The 22,686-nt window shown below is 43.7% G+C and overlaps 1 protein-coding gene across 1 annotated transcript in view; it reads left to right on the top strand.

Moving 5' to 3' along the window:
• The first annotated feature begins 774 nt into the window (after positions 1–774).
• The window catches only part of LOC143291583 (PR domain zinc finger protein 10-like), a 38,741-nt gene continuing 16,829 nt past the window's right edge, over positions 775–22,686 (top strand). The window contains 12 exon segments of the mRNA XM_076601513.1: positions 775–902; positions 4,226–4,480; positions 5,007–5,215; positions 5,606–5,758; positions 6,578–6,797; positions 7,538–7,804; positions 9,056–9,276; positions 10,846–10,948; positions 12,041–12,199; positions 16,093–16,205; positions 19,885–20,064; positions 20,908–21,231. Of these exon segments, the coding sequence (XP_076457628.1) occupies positions 4,255–4,480; positions 5,007–5,215; positions 5,606–5,758; positions 6,578–6,797; positions 7,538–7,804; positions 9,056–9,276; positions 10,846–10,948; positions 12,041–12,199; positions 16,093–16,205; positions 19,885–20,064; positions 20,908–21,231 (2,175 nt within the window). The 5' untranslated portion in view covers positions 775–902; positions 4,226–4,254.

The raw sequence follows: 22,686 nt of genomic DNA, 5'->3' as shown, positions 1-22,686 counted from the left end.
ACACCTGGTGGGTAAAGGGTGGAGATTTTTCCCGGATCTCCCAAGTCAACATATGTGCCGCCCTGCTGGTGCTTGAATCAGTCTCCTTTGCCGGTGTGCAATATACTGACTCAGTACGCAAGCCGCAGAAGATCAAATATACACCGGCGTTAACGGGTCCCGTAATCCGCCGGGCCAGCCATCATTGTCAGCGTTCGGTGCAGTATGGAAACAAGAACAAACCCAGCATGCACACCCCCGAAAACGGAGCATGGTTGCCTACTACATGGTGGGGTGAAAACGGCCATACCCGTAAAAGCCCACTCGTGTTCATACTACGAGTCAGTGAACGTGGGAGTTGCAGCCCATGAACGAAGAAAAAGGAGAGACTGAAGAAGATCCACACACACGTGTGCAAACTGAACACACAAATGTTGCACAACGTTCGTAAAACCAGCTGTTCACACACACACACACACACACACACACACTGACAATTTGGGCTGTTATCGTTCACATGCAAACTGTTTCCCTTTCTCTTTTTTTTTTTTTCTTTTTTTTGTGTGTGTGTGTGTGGATCATGCATTTCGTCAGCTGTGTCAGGTCAAGCGCACGACAGACACAGAAATCAGGCATGCGACAGTTGTTTTTTCTTGAGAAAAATGCAGTGGCGCTGTCTGCTTATTCTGTCACCCCCTGTCAGATTGGGCTTTCCTGCACACGATGTGAAACTCCTCCCATTTTGACGTCGTTGTGCCGTCAGCAAACATTTACAGTCACGTGATCTTTCTGCGAGGATGCGAGAATTTGCGTGTTTGGGGTGAACAATCTGTGTTGGATTGTCAACAAAGCCAAGTGTTACGTTGCTTCAGGCGGATTTAAGCAGATTTCAAGAGTTTGATCATTTATTTTAATCAGTAAAAGTGAGTATTCTTTTATCCAGGTAGAGTATGAAAAGAAATTCCACTGTGTTCTTAGCGTTTTCGGCCTCGTCCTTCGCGTGTGCTCTTTCGCTCTCCCCGGTGGTAAAATGGTGGTTGGTAGCTTCCAACGGGTTTACGGTAAAATGGATCCGTCCGATTAGGGGTCATTTTTCAGAAGGGGGTGTAGAAAATGTTAACTGTTTGTGACGGGAAAAAAACCAAGTTAGATACGTTTTTTGGATGCAGTTGAGTTCGTATTGTTTTTGATGCATTCTCTGTAACCTCTACAATATTTGCATAATTTATTTTGCGTTTTTCACCGGACACTTTGTCGGAAAGAAATCGTAATCTGTTACCCCCTTGTAAGGTGAAATGTTTGAGCCACAGGCATATCGGATCGTTCCAAGTATGGACTAAACCCATTTTGTTGTTCCAAAATTTTTCGGGGGTGAAAACCTCAGGACATCGGAAAGTGATTGTGCGTGACTTTAAAACCTGAGACGATTTTTTTTTTAAACTGAATCGATACTCATCAGAAAAATAGATAATTAAATATTAAATAAAACACTGTATTTGTATGCTGAAGGAATCATTATTTTAATGCTGAAAGGTTTAGTGAGGCTTTTGAAACTGGTTGTTTCAATTTGCAGCCAATTGAACTCCAGGTATTTCAGAAATCATAATTATATATATATATATATATATATATAATATATATATATGTATATATATATATATCATATGCATGTGTAACACTAACAATAACATTAAGATAAATAACAGCACGTTTTCTGCCAGTGATAAGATGAGAGTGTATAGTTGTAAAAGTGGTTTGGGGTGGATGGGAATATAAAACGAGTAGTCTTGAAGTTGAATATGACAGTGTGTCTTGATTTGGTGAATAAATCCCTGATTGGTATGCAAATATTTATAATTTTGATTTTAATATTTTGTACAGATTTCAATTTCAAAATGCAATAGACTATCTAGTATCAACAATTAATTTCAGAAATAGCAAGAATCATATAGTAATTGAAAGGATATTTCATTGCAAATTAGGTGAGTGGATATAGTAATGCCACAAAACATAGATTTATAATTTAACACTATACAGGACACAGACCCCCTGCGCTCCACACACACACACACACACACACACACACATACAAAAATGTATATATACCCCTCCCACCCCCACCTCCAGCCCCTCCTCCACACACACACACACACACACACACACACACACACACACACGTATATATCCCTCCCCCCCACGCCCACCCCCTCCTCCAAACAGACACACACACATGCACACAGATGTGTGGAGAAAAAAGCAAGGATAGTCAAGGGTGATATTATTATTGATACTCAGACAAAACCAAGTGGAAATGTTTGTTTTTATACTGGTAAAATGGTTGGGGTGGGTGGGGGGGGGGGGGGGGGTTATTTTATATTTACCCCCTTTGCGAGATAAATGGCAACCTTTTTTTTTTGAAACTATGTAAGTGTTGATTCAAGTTATATTTGAGTAGTGTTGACTGGTTGAGTACAATGATATTGATGAATCATCATATGTGTATGTGAAGAAGCTGCTTCTCTTGCAAATATAATGTAATGAAACATGAATTGTAATTAAATATCACTATCATTTATGTATACTTATGATATTTGTGAATCACTGAATGGACTTGAGACAGAGATTGTGTGGTTTTGAAGAGAAAAAAAAAAGATAAAGTGTACAAGTTTATAAATGCAGCCTAGTTTGTAATTTCACAAACTTGAAATATGATTGAATGTTACTGATATTTGATACATTTATTTAGTGAAAAAGAGAGCTTTTGAATGCCAAAATTTTTGTGTATTGTAATTTATATTTTATATTTATGTGATTAAATATCAGAATGTTTATTTCAATGTTGTTAACAAATTTAGAGTTGATGCTGTTTTTATTGATTTTTTTTTTCCCTGCCAACCTGTTATCAGTGCCATTTAATTTTCAGCAGTATTATCTTCCATGCCACCCTTCCTGACGCCCCATACACACCCACGCTAAGGCTTATGTGCTGTAGATCCAGTGCCAACAGTTCAAAGCAAGATGTAAATTATTGAATGTTAGATTGCCATGAGGTGACACTCCAAAGGAGACCCAGCACAGCTGGTGTTCAGTTGTGCCTGTCCTGCGTCAACATATGCAGGGAACCAGCTGCTGGATTCCGTACTGATGACAGTCATTATTTAGTTGCAGAATTGGCAGTATCCACATTCCGTCCCTTGTGTTCTTTCCATTCAGTTTTGTTTCAAAGATGGAAAAATAATAATTTTTTTTTTAGATAACATTGTAATATATACTCTGCATTTCTTCCCCTATCAAGAGATGCAAAGAAGGCCAGTCAAAGAGTTTCAGTTTCTCAAAGAGGCGTCACTGCATTTGGAAAAAATCCATAGAAAAATACACTACACCACATCTGCTAGACAGATGCCTGACCAGCAGTATAACCCAATGCGCTTAGTCAGGCCTTTAGTGCATGCATATATATTTCATTTGTGTACCTATCAGAGTGGATTTCTTTGACAGAATTTTGCCAGAAGACAACACTCTCATGCTCATCCTTGAGGGTCTGGGTTCAAATCCCGCTCTCGCCCTTTCTCCCAAGTTTGACTGAAAAATTGAACTGAGCATCTTGTCATTCAGATGAGACAATAAACCGAGGTCCTGTGTACAGCATGCACTTGGCGCACTGAAAAAGAACCCAGTCAAAGAATTGAGGGGAAGAAATGTAGAATATACAGTACGATGTTATCAACCAGTTTACAACTTTTTCCATCTTATATTTATAAACTGAAAGGTGCCAGGAAGGAAATGTGGATATTGCCACAAAGTGAGTGTCCTCCTGGTGTGGTGACTGTCTCTCCATGGCAGTCACACATGAATCTGCTGACACTAAAGACCTCTACAGAAACTCATCACAAGCATGGAAGTGGAAGGGAAATAGATCCTTAGTCAGAGGTCACCCTCAGAGTAGGGCATAAAAAAAAAAATTGTATGATGTAAAAACCTTTGCTGGCCAAGTAATGAGTCATCACTTATACTATAGGGCTCTGTTATACTTACAGGTGTTTGATTGGCTAAAGCAGAGCGGATTTTACTTTGGTGGGTGTTTTTTTTTTGTTTTTTTTTTGGTTTTTGTTTTTTCTTTTAACTGTGTTGTCTGTGTTGTAAACTGAAAGCCCTTATTTGCATTAGTTTAACATTGTAAGTATATATCAGCAAACATGGCGTATAATTCAAACTCCTTTTTTTTTTTCTCATGGTGAATTCCCAGGTGTCTCAAGAGTAGCTGAGCCGTCAGCTATGGGGGATGCACAACAGGAGCCAGACCCCGGGCACGGGGAGGTGGGGGAGGGGCCGTGGCATCCACCCAATCAGAACGCTGCCATCATTGCGGAAGCTGCACCTGCTGTGGTCTCCAGATCTCAAAACGGTGCTGCTTTTGTGGACGGAGGGCACTTGGGTCAGGGTTACATGTCGGTGGATGCTGCTGCTGCAAGCTATGCGGAGCTACGGCCACCTTTCTCTGGTGAGGGAAACCGTGTGGATGTGTGATGATCATGATCTGATGGTGATAGAGGTGTTTAGAAATGCTTTCTCAGTTTCTTTTGCTGATGTACTCCAGTGTATCATAACTATTAGTTTATTGTTGAGTGTTATATTGTTTGATGTACTTAATTGCATTACCTTTGTTATGATCAGTTAAAACATATTTCAGTATGTGAAATTCAGATTTCAGAACCTTGATTGCATTACTTTTGTTTTCATTTTCAATCTGTGAAATTAAGACTGCAGAACCTAAACTGCATTACTTTTGTTAAAAACAAAACCTATTTCAGTCTGCGAAATTCACATTGCGAAACCTGGGAATAGTACAGTGACAAAGTAAACGCTCTAAAAAACGTGTTTTTTTTAAGAACTCACACCATGCAGATGTGCACATAATTATGTATCTGTCTGAATCATGGGAAAACCAGAAACCATATCTGTGCTAAGGTTATAATATTTTTTTATTTCTTTCTTCTTCTTTTTTTCTCCATCTCTCTCACATCCAGGAGGCTATTCACTGCACACACCCAACCAGCCGGACCTATTTCAGGCAGCGCACTCCACATATGGTCGGATGACCCCACCTTCACAAAATGGATTTTCGCAGCATGATCATAATGACAGCGAGGCAATTCCAGCATACTCCGCTATTTCTGCTGACAACGCAGCTCAGATCATTGCAGCGTCCACAGTGGATAGCAGTACCATTCAACAGGTATGTATGTTGTGTTGGTTTTCATGGTGTGTGTGTGCTTGTGTGTGTGTGTGAGTGAATGTTATGTGTGTGTGCATGAAATTTTGTATTTATGCTCACATATGCACTATTTCATTTTTCATGAGACATAAAGAGTTTAGTCTCTTATTATGATGTTACAACGCTATGGGTTCACCTAAGCTGTTCGCTAAACATCAGAACTGAGGAGTGATAGGCTTAACTATGGAAATAAAAAATGCAAGCCAGTACTGCCAGTAACAGGCCACTTGTCATTCATTCATTATTATTAACCAGAGCATCAAAAGGTGATGGCACCAAGTCCTACAGCAAACTGATGACATACAGACGACAGCAACATGACGACATTCAACAGCCAGTGAACATTGACAGGGTTACCTGGTGCTGGACCAAGACAACCAGGTGGTGGCAGTGCAGAGAGTGGTGTCCCCTGCTGACTGCACCGTCAGCCAATCAACTCTCAGCATGGGGCCGGAGGGGGCAGATGGACAGCCCAGCACCACCCTCCTGGCAATGCCCTCCATGGTACAAGATGTCCTCCTTCTGTTTGTTTTTCTCTTTAATCCTTCTTCTTCTTCTTCTGTGTTCGTGGGCTTCAACTCCCACGTTCACTCGTATGTACGTGAGTGGGCTTTTTACGTGTATGACCGTTTTTACCCCGCCATGTAGGCAGCCATACTCCGCTTTCGGGGGTGTGCATGCTGGGTATGTTCTTGTTTCCATAACCCACCGAACGCTGACATGGATTACAGGATCTTTAACGTGCGTATTTGATCTTACGCTTGCGTATGCACACGAACGGGGTTCAGGCACTGGCAGGTCTGCACATATGTTGACCTGGGAGATCGTAAAAATCTCCACCCTTTACCCACCAGGCGTCGTCACCGTGATTCGAACCCGGGACCCTCAGATTGAAAGTCCAACGCTTTAACCATTCGGCTATGGCGCCCGTCTCTCTTTAATCCATTCCCTCAAACTGTGCACTGATGCGTGTGCACTGTATCATCAGATTATGTCATAGGGAGGAAGGTGGCAGAATGGTTAAGATGTGTCTCTGCCAGCACAGTGTTCATGAGGATCTGGGTTCAAATTTGGGAAGGAACAAAGTTTGAGTTGCTTACTTTTAAAATATTGATTGGTTCATTAACTTTTATCCTTAACTGTAAGATTATGTTTTTTGGTTTCTCCTGATCATAAGATATAAGTATAAAAGATATTGCTAGTATTCTTTATGTAATATGGCAAATCTATGATGACACTGATAAAGAAATAAACAGCAGTTTTAATACATATATATTTTTTTTTCTGCTTACTCATACTCTGACCATTCGTTTTTTATTGCAGTCATCAGGGAACACTCAGTATGTGATGCAAGTGATGCCTGGCTTCTCTTCCCACGGGGAGGTGAGCACTTCCAGCACCGACCCAGAGACGTCAGTGAACTCCCTTGGAGCGGCATTTCAGCGGAGCATGCTGGCAGGGGTGAGGAAGGTGGAGATGGAGTGTACCAGTGGGGAGTGCGACACCACTCAGGGAGACCTGGACTGCGCTCCTCATGATGGGGGTGAGGGGCGTGTTGGTGTCGGTGTGCAGGATGAAGGGGGTGGTTTGGTTAATGTGTTTGTCTGCCAGCACAGTGTACATGTTGGACACGTACCAGCCAGTACACATACTGTGTCTGTGTAAGACACTTACCTACTGATACAGTGTCTGTGTGAAATGCTTACCTGCCGATACAGTGTCTGTGTAAGACGTTTACCTGCCGATACAGTGTCTGTGTAAGACCTTTACCAGCCAATACAGTGTCTGTGTAAGACATTTTTCCTGCCAATACAGTGTCTGTGTAAGATCTTTACCTGCCAGTACGGTGCCTGCATGTTTGTGTGTGTGTGTGCTTTGTGTGTGTGTGTGTGTGTGTGTGTGTGTGTTTACATGTTTTTGTAAAGCACCTTAAGTTAGATTTAGAGAATAGGTGCTGTATGAATTCATGTTATTATCATTATTGTAAGAAGTAGTGGTGTTGTTGTTATTAGTAGTAGTAGTAGCAGAAGCAGTAGCATTATTATAGTTATTAGTATTGCGATTATTGTTATCACTACAATTACGATTATGATGATTATTTATTCTGTTAGTACAATTATCATTGATTGTCATTGATCATCATCATCTCTATTATCGTTTTTAGTACTGCTATTACTACAATTATGATGATTATTATCATCATCATCGTCGTCATCGTCATCGTCATGCTCATCACAAACGTCATGACCCCACCTGTGACCACCTGGTGACCGACCCTTGCAGCCAGCAGCTACCTGGCGGGAGTCAGCCTGGCGGGGCACTCCGTGGGCATGGAGTCCGAGGGCCTGCACACCACCATGATGGCCGTCCCTCGCTCCGTCCCTGCCACCGTGACCTCCGCCGACCTTGCCGACAGCGACGCCATCCACTCCAGCCAGCTGCAGGACCTGCACAACGTTGCCATGGCGACAGGCGCGGGCGGGGAGAGTGCCCCGTCCAGTTCGGGCATGGGGAGGGTGGTGGACGACGACGCCATTTCCGACGCTCTGGGTAAGCGGTGGGCAGAGGGGAGGTGTTTTGTTTTGAAAAAAAAAAAGAGAAAAAAAAAAAGCGATAAATAGTGATGGCAGTAGTATAAAAGAAACGTTCATATGTATAATGTATATTGCTTTCAAACGAAGCACATGTCGGTTAGATACAAACCACACAGACTGACAGACATGTTGGCATGCTCTTCTCTTCTGTATCTGTCTCTCTCTCTTTCTTTCTCTCTTTCTCTCTCTCTCTCTCACACACACACACACACACACACACACACACACACACACACACATATATATATACTCACACACTTATGCTCAAACTCACAACTTGCCTTTGGTAAAATCATAGGTAGTGATATTGATGCCTGTTTTTTACTTTATCATGGGAAAAGTGAATGCACATCACTGACAGCTTGACCAGACAGCTTGCTGAGCAGGAATTGGGTGGGCTTTAAAACAGACACCAGTGGGGAATGGGGAACAGGGAACACTGGGGAACAGACACCACTGGGGAACATGCAACACTGGGGAACAGGGAACAGACAGGGACAGGGAACACTTGCGGACAGACAGTGGGGAACAGGCAACACTGGGGAACAGACAGCAGGGAATACTGGAGAGCAGGGAACAGACAGCGGGGAAGAGGGAACACTGGGGAACAGACAGCGGGGAAGAGGGAACACTGGGGAACAGACTAGGGAACAGACAAAGTGGGGAACATGCAACACTGGGGAACAGGGAACAGACAGGGACAGGGAACACTTGGGAACAGACAGTGGGGAACAGACTGAAAGTGGGGAACATGCAACACTGGGGAACAGGGAACAGACAGGGACAGGGAACACTTGGGAACAGACAGTGGGGTACAGACTGAAAGTGGGGAACATGCAACACTGGGGAACAGGGAACACTGGGGAACGGACAGACAGTGGGGAACAGGCAACACTGGGGAACAGACAGCAGGGAATACTGGGGAGCAGGGAACAGACAGCGGGGAAGAGGGAACACTGGGGAACAGACAGCGGGGAAGAGGGAACACTGGGGAACAGACAGCGGGGAAGAGGGAACACTGGGGAACAGACAGCGGGGAAGAGGGAACACTGGGGAACAGGGTACACAGTGGGTAACAGGGAACACTGGGGAACGGGAAACAGCCACCAATGGGAAACCGGGAACAGGGAACAGACAATGGGGAACACGGGGAACAGCCACGAGCGGGCAGCATGGAACGGGAACTGGCACGGTGACTGTGTTCCAGAAGAAGCCATGGTGACGGGCAGTGGGGTGACAGAGGGCAGCATGGTGGAGGCCCAGTCCTTCTCCCTCATGGTGGCTGCCACGGCGACCACCTCACAGGCCTCTGCCGCGGCTGCCGCTGCTGCTGTGGCTGCCATGACCACTGCCACCTCAGGGCAGCCCCAGGACATGCTTGAAGAAAAGCCAAGCACCTCCGGCGTTGCCATGCCCCCTCCTCCTCAGGTGAGTGGCGTTGTTTTTGTTTTTTTAATTATTTTTTTTATTATCATATTCTGTTGTATTACTGTTTTGTCACAACAAATTTCTCTGTGTGAATTTCAGGCTGCTCTCTCTGGGGGATGCTCTCCCCAGGGAGAGCGTGTTGTTACAGTGTATTGCCACCCCTTTTTTTTTTCTTCTTTTTTTTCTGCCTGTAAGTGTATGTGTTTTCCTATCAAAATGGATTATTCTACAAAAGTTTGCCAAGGACAGTCGTTTCGTTGCCATGGGTTCTTTTGCATACGTTAAGTGCGTGCTACACAGCAGACCTTGGTTTATAGTCTCATCCAGATGGCTTGTGTTTAGACCATCTCTCAAGGTCTTGTGGAGAGGGGGAAAAATATTGGTGAGTGTGGGACATTTTTCCATTGTATTTTCTTCCTAATTTTAGTGTGGGATTCAATTCCATGCGGTCAGATTCTCTTGTTTCCTAGGTTGGCGCGTTACTACTAGGCCATCACAAAATGTTCATGAAATTGAAGGGGTAGTGGACGGGCGCAGTAGCCAAATGGTTAAAGCATTGGACTTTCAATCTGGTGGTCCCGGGTTCGAATCACGGTGACGGCGCCTGCTGGGTAAAGGGTGGAGATTTTTACAATCTCCCAGGTCAACATATGTGCAGACCTGCTAGTGCCTGAACCCCCTTTGTGTGTATACGCAAGCAGAAAATCAAATACGCACGTTAAAGATCCTGTAATCCATGTCAGCGTTCGGTGGGTTATGGAAACAAGAACATACCCAGCATGCACACCCCCGAAAGCGGAGTATGGCTGCCTACATGGCGGGGTAAAAACGGTCATACACGTAAAAAGCCCACTCGCGTATATACGAGTGAACGTGGGAGTTGAAGCCCACAAACAAAGAAGAAGAAGAAGGGGTAGTGGAGGGGGAGAAAATACTGAGTGTATCTATTCCATCCCACATGCTCGGATTCTCTGGCTTCCCAGGTGGAGGCTTTACCATGAGGCCATCACACCATGATTTGACCTTGCTGTGTAGGTTGTTTTCATAAGAGTGAATGAATTTACATATTTCAGTTTCATCTGATGAGTTCAGGAAAAAAACAAAACAAAAAAAAACTGTAGTGCTTTTGGACATTGTCTGCATCAGCAGTGATATCAGTAACAGGTTTCAAAGGTTTTCAGATCGTTATCCATGGTGTGTTCTCTTCCACCCCATCACTCTCCCTCCCTGCACACACTAATTGATGCCCATATTTGGATATTGATTCTAATTCTAGAAGTTAGCTAAAAGACAGTTAAGACTAATAGGAGTGATTTTAATTGAAAAGACCATGTCACGTGTATAGTACATCCATGTTTCGAATGTGCACATTTGAACTTGTATTCAGAATGATTAATCTGTACCTTAAGATTTACATTCAATTGTGGACAGTTATTCCTGTGTGATTAATGTGTGGGTGTGGGTGTGTTTATTGATATGTATGTGTGTGTGCTTCTTCTATACATGTGCTTGTCTGTTTTCGTGTGGGTGTGTGTTTCTGTAAGTGAACATGATACATAAACTCCACAGACCCGAAAGAGTTCTCGTCTGGCCCAGTATCAACGAGAGGAGCTGGAGCGACGAGCGACTCGTCAGCATTACGAACCTCGACAGTACAGTGTGCAGGAACTTTGTGAGTTGTCCCCCTTGGGTCTGTGAGATTTGTTCTGTTTAGAGATAGGAGAATTATTGAGATCAACATAATGTTGTTGTTGTTGTTGTTACTTCATTTGAGATGCATGCACACAAGCACACAGATGCATGTCTGTGTTGGCATGCGCACACACACACACACGCACACACACACACAAACACACACACACACACACACACACCACACACACACAACACACACACAGACACACACACAGACACACACACACCGACACACACACACACACACACACACAGAGACACACACAGACACAGACACAGACACACACACACACACACACACACACACACACACACACACATGCTACACCACATCTGCTAAGAGTAAGAGGCACTATGGCAGGATCAGTTTGGCGTTGAACTTCTCACCCAGTGTTCACCGGTGATCAGGGTTCAAAGCTTTGTAATGGCATGGTTTTGTTTCCTCAGGAAAGTCACTTTACTCAGATTTTCCACACTTCCATGTGTGGATGGGCTGACAGCTTTGGGAAAGTCACAACAGCAGAAAGCAAGGACTGGTCTATGCCTTCCTATGCTGAGCGCTGCAGACAGTCACCTGAATTCGCTACCCCCTTACGGCTATGAAATGCTATGACGAGAAGATGATTGGGCCCTGCCTTCCTGTGCCTAGCCCTGGACACATTTATTTCTTTTTTATATTTTCTTTCTCATGGATGTGACCTATTAACCTTTAACAGTACCTTTACATTTACCTTTAATGGAACAGGTGTTATGTCATGTGTCAGGGTGTGAGGAGTGTCAGATGGCACACCTGGAACCTTTACCTTTAACTCACTCAGTACGGCCAGTCCTCTCTTCTCCTCTACACAGACTCCTCGGATGTCCAGTGGGTGTCTGAATGACCCAACCTTTAGCTTCCGTCGTCAGAACTGTGGTACTCTTTGTCAACATTCACCTCTTCAGTATAAGAGCCTTCCGCTTGCAATATTTTGATGATGGTAATTGGGGTGAAATGCTGTTAACGTCGTCTCTTTCGCCGTTCGTATGGAGAGAGTTAACAGCACAGGTGTTCTGTTGTGTCATGTGGCAGGGTGTGAGGAGTGTCAGATGGCACACCTGCAGCAGTGCCAGATCCACCGGCTGAGCATTGTGGAGGACAAGGTGGTTCTGTCGCGGGCCTGGGCCTCCCTGCCTTCCATGCTGCAGATCTTCCGTCTGGGCATCAACGTGGAGGACAACGCTGCTGTCGGTACGTAGCAGGACTGCTGTTAATTGTAATGATAATATATAGTACTGTATGTTAATTGTAATGATAATATATAGTACTTTTGTATATGATAGTCAGTCTTGTCCGACTATGACCATCAGAACAGCAGAGGAGGCAACTGCTGTTCCGACTATCTGGGCTAGAATTTGATTATAGTGGAGAGTGTCTTGCCCAAGTTAACATCCCCACTCTCTCGGCCAAGAGGGTTTTAGGACAGTCGGCGTTGGGATGGTTCCCACAGGCCAACTAGCCCACAAGGCTGCAGCATGAAGAACCAGTGCAATTTTGCCTCCTAGTTTGAGAGCCATAGTCCTTCACAAAAGACTAAGCTGTAAATGGTTTCCCATTGACTGGAGAAACCATTGATAATACAGCTCACTTTGCTGTTGGCCCTGTTATTTTTTATTATTATCATTTTATTAGTATTACTATTATTATTACTACTACCTTTTTCTATATTATAATTATTATTTATTTATTTATTTATTTATTTATGTAAGCTTATCTATTATTTATTCCCCCCCCCCCTTTTTTTTTTTTTTTTTTTTTTTTTTTTTTTTTCTCAAGGCCTGACTAAGCGCGTTGGGTTACGCTGCTGGTCAGGCATCTGCTTGGCAGATGTGGTGTAGCGTATATGGTTTGTCCGAGCGCAGTGACACCTCCTTGAGCAACTGAAACTGAAACTGAAACTGTTGGCCCAAATGTAAAACCTTTATCAATCTGTGATAAAAGCCGAGTGTTGGGCTGATATAGTACTTATATGGCACTTTATAATGGGCTTTGAGTGCCCGTTTGTGTTAACTCTTCACCTGTACATCTATGATAGTCAGTCGCGACCACCAGAACAGCATTGGAGACAACTGCTGACCTGACCGTCTGGGTTAGCGATAGTCAGTCGTGTCCGGCGATGACAACCAGAACAGCATTGGAGGCAACTGCGGACCTGACTATCTGGGTTAGCGATAGTCAGTCGTGTCCGGCGATGACCATCAGAACAGCATTGGAGACAACTGCGGACCTGACTGTCTGGGTTAGCGATAGTCAGTCGTGTCCGGCGATGACCATCAGAACAGCATTGGAGGCAACTGCTGACCTGACTATCTGGGTTAGCGATAGTCAGTTGTGTCCGGCGATGACCATCAGAACAGCATTGGAGGCAACTGCGGACCTGACTGTCTGGGTTAGCGATAGTCAGTCGTGTCCGGCGATGACCATCAGAACAGCATTGGAGGCAACTGCTGACCTGACTATCTGGGTTAGCGATAGTCAGTCGTGTCCGGCGATGACAACCAGAACAGCATTGGAGGCAACTGCTGACCTGACTATCTGGGTTAGCGATAGTCAGTCGTGTCCGGCGATGACCATCAGAACAGCATTGGAGACAACTGCTGACCTGACTATCTGGGTTAGCGATAGTCAGTCGTGTCCGGCGATGACCATCAGAACAGCATTGGAGGCAACTGCGGACCTGACTGTCTGGGTTAGCGATAGTCAGTCGTGTCCGGCGATGACCATCAGAACAGCATAGGAAACAACAGCTGTCCCGACTGTGGGCGTGAATTTGATTATTAGTGGACAGTGTCTTGTCCAGGTCCCATCTCCACTTTTCAGCTGTGTGCACCTGGAATTCACTGTCTCTGTCAGTCAGTCACAGTCCTTCATTTACCCCTTTTCAAGCACGTCTAAAAAAAAAAAACACCAACATTTATTTGAAAATGGCCTCTACACATTTAAGACACCCGATTCTGTGTCTGTATACTATGGATCAGCATCTACTTCTTCCATTTCTGTGTGTGTGTGTGTGTGTGTGCGTGTGTGTGTGTGCGTGGGTGTGTGTGCGTGTGTGTGCGTGTGCGTGTGTGTGTGTGTGTGTGTATGTGTGTGTGTGTGTGTGTGTGCATGTGTATGTGCGCTATGTGTGTGTGCGTTTGTGTTTGTGCATGTGTGTGTGTGTGTGTGTGCATGTGTTTGTATGTGTGCGCTTTGTGTCTGACTGACGTTTTATTGCAGTGCTTTGTGAGGGTTGAAAGTGCTACATGAATGTTCTGTTATAATTCCAAGCAGCACTCTGTTTTGGAGGGGGAGACAAGTGGTCGCTTGTTGTGTACGTTCAGAGCTGTAGGCCAGTTCGGACTGCTGCTGTAGTGCAGGACAGTGAACTGAGAGGAGGACTGGGAAAAAGAACACTGTATCATATATGGTAGCAAAAATTTTGATGGGTTCAAACCCCCCACACCCCCTGCACCCCACTTTTTTTTTTCTCCCCCTTCTCCTGTGATAATTTATATGAAAATAAATCTTTATTATATTTATGTTTGTGTGTTTCTTTAAAAAAAAAAAAAAAAAAAAAAAAAATCCCAATTATCAAGCATGAGAATATAACTGCTTAACATGGATTTGAATAAAGACAAGTTGATGAAAATCTTAAGAAAAGGAAAAAAAAAAGAAAAGAAATAAAAATTTGTTTGATGGCTTTGAAAACAAGTTCTGGCTGTCAAAGATCTGAACGTGTAATATAATCCGTTGTGGGTCTTTGCACCGCACACTTCAGATTTTCTGAAACCCTTAAAACAGTGGAACAAGGGGGGGCCAAGGAGTGTGGTTGGGGGGTTGTAAGGAGAGCCTCAACACAAACTTAAGGCAGGTGAGCAAAGCAAAGTTCATCAGTAAGCCTGGCTTACAATCTGTATTCAAGCTACTGCGATTGAAGTGGACCACTTCAGTGAATTTGTTAGTATGCCTGACAATAGGGATATTTTGTAATCCTTCTTTTTATGTTTTCTGTGAATGACATTACATTACTTGCTGTTGACCAAGATAGGTGTGTATCAGTTGTTGACCAAGATGGGTGATTATTTATTGTTCTTGACCAAGATGGGTTATGTAAATTGTCATTGACAGAGATGGGTGTATGTAAATTGCTGTTGATTGAGATGGTTGTTTGTTAATTGTTGTTGGTTGAGATGGGTGTATGTTAATAGCTGTTGACAGAGATGGGTGTATATTGATAGCTGTTGACAGAGATGGGTGTATGTTGATAGCTGTTGACAGAGATGGGTGTATGTAGCTGTTGACAGAGATGGGTGTGTGTTAATAGCTGTTGACAGAGATGGGTGTGTGTTAATAGCTGTTGACAGATATGGGTGTATGTTAACAGCTGTTGATGGAAGGATGTTTGTTAAAATATTGTTGAAGGAGATGGGTGTGTGCTAATGATTGACAGAGATGAGTGTATGTTAACTGATGTATTATGACCACTGTTAACAGAGATCCATGGGAGTGTGTGTTGATTGTTATGTAGTGACTAGTGTTAACGGACTTGGGGTGTGTGTGTAAATAGAAATATAAATACCACTGTAACAGAGATGGGTGTGTCTTGATCTGTTTATAATGACAACTGTTAATAGATATGTGTGTGTGTGAATTGATATATATGATGACTACTGTTAACAGATATGTGTGTGTTAACTGATATATAATGACTACTGTTAACAGAGATGGGTGTGTGTTAATTTATATATATGATGACTACTGTTAACAGATATGTGTGTGTGTTAATTGTTGGCAGAGGTGGGTGTATGCTAATTGTTGACAGAGATGGGTGTATGTTAATTGTTGGCAGAGGTGGGTGTATGCTAATTGTTGACAGAGATGGGTGTATGTTAATTGTTGTTGACAGAGGTGGGTGTGTGTTAATTGTTGGCAGAGGTGGGTGTATGCTAATTGTTGTTGACAGAGATGGGTGTATGCTAATTGTTGTTGACAGAGGTGGGTGTATGCTAATTGTTGACAGAGATGGGTGTATGCTAATTGTTGTTGACAGAAATGGGTGAATGCTAATTGTTGAGATGGGTGTGTGTTGCTGTTGCTGACAGAGATGGGTGTGTTTGCCAAGAAGACCATTCCCAAGCTGACGCAGTTCGGGCCCTTCGTGGCAGAGATCGTTGATTCCTTGGACAGCGTCACCAACCAACATTTCCTGCTGACGGTGTGTTCTCCGCAGTGGATTTCTCTTTTGTCTTTGTTGGTTTTGTTTGTTGTTTGATTTGTTGTTGTTTTTGTTGTTTTTCTTTCAAGTTTGAACCAATTTGTGTAGTGTTTGTAAGCATAGATTGATAGTTGCTTTGATCAGGAAATACAAGATTGATAAAAAGACTGATTGAAATCCTTGCTGTTACTGTCTTTTGTCTGTAATTTTAAACGCATTGTTTGTTACTGCCCCCTGTGATAATGTGTTCACTCAGTGTGCACAGTGCTGAAATAACACAGTGTGCACAGTGCTGAAATAACGCAGTGTGCACAGTGCTGAAATAACGCAGTGTGCACAGTGCTGAAATAACGCAGTGTGCACAGTGCTGAAATAACACAGTGTGCACAGTGCTGAAATAACACAGTGTGCTCAGTGCTGAAATAACGCAGTGTGCACAGTGCTGAGTGAAATAACACAGTGTGCACAGTGCTGAAATAACACAGTGTGCACAGTGCTGAAATAACGCAGTGTGCACAGTGCTGAGTGAAATAACACAGTGTGCTCAGTGCTGAAATAACGCAGTGTGCACAGTGCTGAAATAACGCAGTGTGCACAGTGCTGAAATAACACAGTGTGCTCAGTGCTGAAATAACGCAGTGTGCACAGTGCTGAAATAACGCAGTGTGCACAGTGTGAAATAACACAGTGTGCACAGTGCTGAAATAACGCAGTGTGCACAGTGCTGAAATAACGCAGTGTGCTCAGTGCTGAAATAACGCAGTGTGCACAGTGCTGAAATAACGCAGTGTGCACAGTGCTGAAATAACGCAGTCGTAATGCAGAGCCAACCTGGATGTGTGATTTCACGGATGATTTTACACTATTTGTGTTGTAGCTTGGACAAACTGAGACTTGAGAGAAATTTTTCAGTGATATTAGTTAGGTGTGGGGAAATTACACAAACTATTATAACACTTAAGGGAATATAAAACAAGCAAAAAAATGCTCTGCACCGTCTATCCACACCTAAAAAAAAAGGTCAATAGATAATGAAAGAAGGTTGAAGAGGAATTTCTTTCATGTTAGTTTTCTTTTACCTGACAGTGATTGGATTACAACTGAGCTGAGCTGACCACTCAAGCTCTACATACATTTTGACCTTTGCATGCTTTGTGAGCCCAAGATCAAAGATCAGATTGTTCTTAGCCTGTGGGACATGTCATTAAAAAAAACAAAAAAAAGTATTGTACTACTCTTTTGTCACAGCAGATTTCTCTGTGTGAAATTCGAGCTGCTTTCCCCAGGAAGAGCACATCACTGCAGTGCAGCACCACCCTATTTGACTCACTTTGGGATGGTTGTTTTTTTGACTCACTTGTGTAAACAAAGTGAGTCTGTGTTATAACCCGGGTTCAGTTGTCAATGTGTTTGTGTGTATGTGTGTGTCTGTATGTCTGTGTCCATGGTAAACTTTAACATCGCCATTTTCTCTTGAAATATTTTTGTCTGTCAATACCAAATATGCATTTAACATAGTAAGACAAAAACATCTTCACAATCATACCAATAATAGGTTGTAAGTCTTCCGAATTAAGCCCTGTTTCCAGATCATTATCAGTTTATTTTCAGATCCAAAAACACTCCAATACAGCTTCCCAGTTTCTGGAAACACAGGCTAAGTTTGGTAAGAAGATAGCATGACATCGTTTTTCTTGTTCGCAATTAAAAAAAAATAAAGGAAATACAAATTCTGGACAGAACACATACTGAGACACTAATTACATCATTGACGTGTTTACTGCATATGAATATTTTAAAGTGGATTCTGAATTAACTGGAATGCACATAAAAGAGAAATTGAATCGACTGTGTTGTAGTTTCCGCTGGCTGTGCCTTTTGAACACAATTTCCACAGATGTGGAGAAAGCAGATACAAGTTTCAGTGTGTTTGAGGTGATAGCAATGTCTCCTTTACCCCTGACTTTAAAGAATTTCTTAAATGCCAGAGATATACCAGAATAATATGATTTAAATGGCACTTTCATCTTGAATACAGTAACTGACTTATCATGCACAAATAAACTAAAACGTGTTTAAATATTGTTTTTGAACATCATTTGTAGACACAGAGTAGCGCTGTGAGTAAGTGTGTTTCCTCTCGCCCAAACATGCCTGCTTTGAATCTGCTTTGATGGCTTTTGTGTTGCTGTTTTTTACCCAAAGCTTTATTATATCAGATACAGAACACATTTTAACATTTTTTTTTTTTTAAGTTTGTTTGATTTTTTTTGAATTTTTATTTTTATTTTTATTTTTTATAAATCTTCTTTTAAGTTTGTATGACAAGTGAGTCTTGAAGGCCTGGCCTCTCTTGTTTCGTTTTTGTTGTTGTTGCTGTTGTTGTTTTCTTCTGTCTATATGTTTTTGTTTTTTCCAGTCAAAGTAGTTGGGTTTTTTGCAGAAATTTGCCAGAAACAACCCTTCTGTTGCGATAGGTTATTTTATGTGTGCTTCATGCACAGGACCTCATCCGGATGACTAGAGTCCAGACCACCAATCAAGAACTAGTGTAGGGGGAGGAAATACTGTTGAGTGGGGAACAGTTTTCCTTGTACATGCGGACTTTAATGTGTTTGACCATCTTTACTCCACCATGCATGCAGTCATTCAGTGGTGTGCTTGCAGGGTACGTTCTTAACCCACAAAATGCTGACATGGGTTACAGAATCTTTAACGTGTGCTGATCTTCTGCATGCGTATGCACACTTCATTATGTTCAGGCACTAGCAAGGCTGCACATTTGTTGACCTGGGAGATCAGAAAAATCTCAACCCATAACCCACCAGGTGCGCCGAAACCGGGGATCGAACTAAAACAAACAAGAGAGGCAAGGCCTTCAAGACTCACTTGTGATAAATTAAGTCCCCTAGCATTAATTACAGAGTAATTTCCCTTTTTTTACTATCTGCACCAAAACGTTTGCAAAATAACAAAAAATGATAATAATAACTCCTCTTGTTGTTGTGTCAGAATAAGGGGCCAAAATGCCAAGTTTAGAGAATACAAAAATGCAGTTTGCATATAATTAGGCTTCTTTTTTTATGTTTTTGTGCCAATCCCAGAGGTGCAATATTGTTTTAAACATTTTGACTGGAAAGAACTGAATTTTTCCTATTTTTATGCCAAATCTGGTGTCAACTGACAAAGTATTTGCAGAGAAAATGTCAATGTTAAAGTTTACCACGGACACACAGACACACGGACACACACACACACACACACACACAGACAATCGAACACCGGGTTAAAACATAGACTCACTTTGTTTACACAAGTGAGTCAAAAACTGGGACAAGAATTCAGCACAGTAACCGTTCAGCCACTGCAGACTTTGTCATTTATTCATCCAGTCAGTCAGTTCATTCTCAGATGTTTTCTTTTCTTTCATCTTCTTCTTCTTCTTCTTCTTCTGTGTTCGTGGGCTGCAACTCCCACGTTCACTCATATGTACACGAGTGGGCTTTTACGTGTATGACCGTTTTTACCCCGCCATGTAGCGCAGCCATACTCCGCTTTCAGGGGGGGGTGCATGCTGGGTATGTTCTTGTTTCCATAACCCACCGAACGCTGACATGGATTACAGGATCTTTAACGTGCGTATTTGATCTTCTTTTCTTTCAAATCTGCCTGGCAACAGCTGGAGAAGGACGACGGCACAAGGGGTTACTTCGAGACGCAGGACGAGAACAAGTGCAACTGGATGATGTTTGTGAGACCAGCGGAGTCGTACGCCGAGCAGAACCTGGTGGCTTACCAGCATGGACAGGACATCTTCTTCACTGTCATCAAGAACATTGAGGCACGGCAGGAACTGAAGGTTGGTGGTGTGTGAGCACTTGTGGGTGTGGGGATTGTGATAGTGGTGGTGGTGGTGGTTTGTGTTTAGTGTGGGCAGCGTGGTGAGTGCTGAGAAAAGGTTGTTTGTGACTGTAAAAGTGTATTTGTGTGTGTGTGGTGAGGGTGTGAGAGAGAGAGAGAGAGTCTACGATTACATGTGTAAGGGTTTCAGTGACTGAACTTGTATATTATATCATGTATATGTACATGCATGTTCATACGCTGTGATGTGTACAGTGCATGAACGAGATTTAGTTCAAGTTCTGAAACCATCTGAGAGATGCCTGTTCTTATTTAGATCACAATATAGACATTCCACTCTTTCAAACTTCCCCACACATGTGCAAACATAATAATACGTGTCCATTCACACATTCATCCTGACTTAACTCTCTCATACAGTTACACATACACTGTGCATGCATGTACCCATGAATGCGTGCACAATGTGCTCTCGCTCTTCAGTATTTTACTGTCCTTCCTCACAACCAAAAGAACAAAGAACTAAAGAAAGAAAAGAAAAAAAGTATCCCCCTGTCACTTCAGAAGACTTATCCGCTGTTCTCAGTCCTCATGTTAGTCTCCTCCTCCTCCTCCTCCTATGTGAAGTTCTGCTTCTTCATTCGTGGGCTGCAACGCCCGCGTTCGCTCATATGTATACAAGTGGGCTTTTATGTGTATGACCATTTTTACCCCAACGTGTAGGCAGCCATACTCCGTTTTCGGGGATCCACATGAAGTTAACTAGCTGTATAAACTCCCCCTGGCCGCGTTACCCAAGCACTTTGCGTAACCTGTACCAATCCCAGCATGCCTTTGTCAGGTGTGGTACGCGGCGCACTACGCCGAGCGCCTGGGGCGGAAGGCTCACGAGCTGACGGAGGCGGACTGGGCCTTGCTGGACCAGCAGGCGTCGCGCTTCCAGTGCAGCGCCTGCTCCCAGCGCTTCCGCACCTCCATGGCTCTGCAGCGCCACCTGCTGGAGCACGAGCGCGAGGAGGCTGTGGCAGAGGAGGAGGAGGAAGAGGAGGAGAAGGGGGCGCAGGAGGAGGCAGGGGGAGGAGGTGGGGAGGTGGAAGCGGCGAGGAGAGGGGGCAGGAGGAAGGGTGGGGTGAAGAGTTACCTGCTGAAGAACAAAGCCAGACAGGTGGGTGTGTGTGTGTTTACAGTACTGGTGTGTGTGGATGTGGGCGTTCATGGTACTGGTGGGTGTGTGGGTGTGGGCGTTTATTGTAATGGTGGGTGTGTGTGTGTGGGCGTTTATTGTAATGGTGGGTGTGTGTGTGTGGGCGTTCATGGTACTGGTGGGTGTGTGGGTGTGGGCGTTTATTGTAACGGTGTGTGTGGATGTGGGCGTTCATGGTACTGGTGTGTGTGGGTGTGGGCGTTTATTGTAACGGTGTGTGTGGATGTGGGCGTTCATGGTACTGGTGTGTGTGGGTGTGGGCGTTTATTGTAATGGTGAGTGTGGATGTGGGCGTTCATGGTACTGGTGTGTGTGGGTGTGGGCGTTTATTGTAACGGTGTGTGTGGATGTGGGCGTTCATGGTACTGGTGTGTGTGGGTGTGGGCGTTTATTGTAATAGTGGAAGTGTGTGTGTGGGCGTTCATGGTACTGGTGGGTGTGTGAGTGTGGGCATTTATTGTAATGGTGGGTGTGTGTGTGTGGGCGTTTATGGTAATGGTGGGTGTGTGTGTGTGGGCGTTTATTGTAATGGTGGGTGTGTGTGTGTGGGCGTTCATGGTACTGGTGGGTGTGTGGGTGTGGGCGTTTATTGTAATGGTGGGTGTGTGTGTGTGGGCGTTTATGGTACTGGTGGGTGTGGCCGTTTAATGTAATGGTGGGTGTGTGTGTGTGGGCGTTTATTGTAATGGTGGGTGTGTGTGTGGGCGTTTAATGTAATGGTGGGTGTGTGTGTGGGGGGGTGTTCATGGTACTGGTGGGTGTGTGGGTATGGGCGTTTATTGTAATGGTGGGTGTGTGTGTGGGCGTTTATGGTACTGGTGCGTGTGTGTGTGTGGGCGTTTATTGTAATGGTGGGTGTGTGTGTGTGTGTGTGTGTGACTGGTGGATGTGTGGGTGTGGGCGTTTACAGTATTGGTGTGTGGGTGTCGGCGTTTATGGTAGTTGTGGGTGTGTGTGTGTTTATGGTACTGGTGGTTGTGGATATGGCCATTTACTGATGGGTGTTGATGTGGGTGTTTACGGTTCTGATGGGTGTGGGAATGTATGGTACTGATGGATGTGTGGGTGTGACAGGGGGCAGGGGGGGGGTTAGGGTTGGATGTTGTGTAAAACAGTTTGTGGTGGTGGTAGTTGAGAGAATGTATGAGTGTAATGTTTGTGTGATGTTTTAAGGAGTTTGTGTAAAATTTTATTGAATTTATTATGGAAATGCACACACGCACATGTACACACGTCCATATGTACACAGGTACACACACACTACGTCTTGTATCACTTAAAGTGAAAAGATGTTAGGTTAAAGAAGGAAGATGAACACACATGCATGCACACAATGTCATGCATACACCACACTACACACAGTGCTTGGTATGGGCGTGTGCGTGTGGAACATTTCACGTTACTGTTTGTTTTCAT

This window comes from Babylonia areolata, chromosome 17 (assembly GCF_041734735.1).
Source record: "Babylonia areolata isolate BAREFJ2019XMU chromosome 17, ASM4173473v1, whole genome shotgun sequence".
Classification (NCBI taxonomy): Eukaryota; Metazoa; Mollusca; class Gastropoda; order Neogastropoda; family Buccinidae; genus Babylonia; species Babylonia areolata.
The sequence above is the reverse complement of the archived record's forward strand: the minus strand, read 5'-3'. Positions and strand labels throughout refer to the sequence as shown.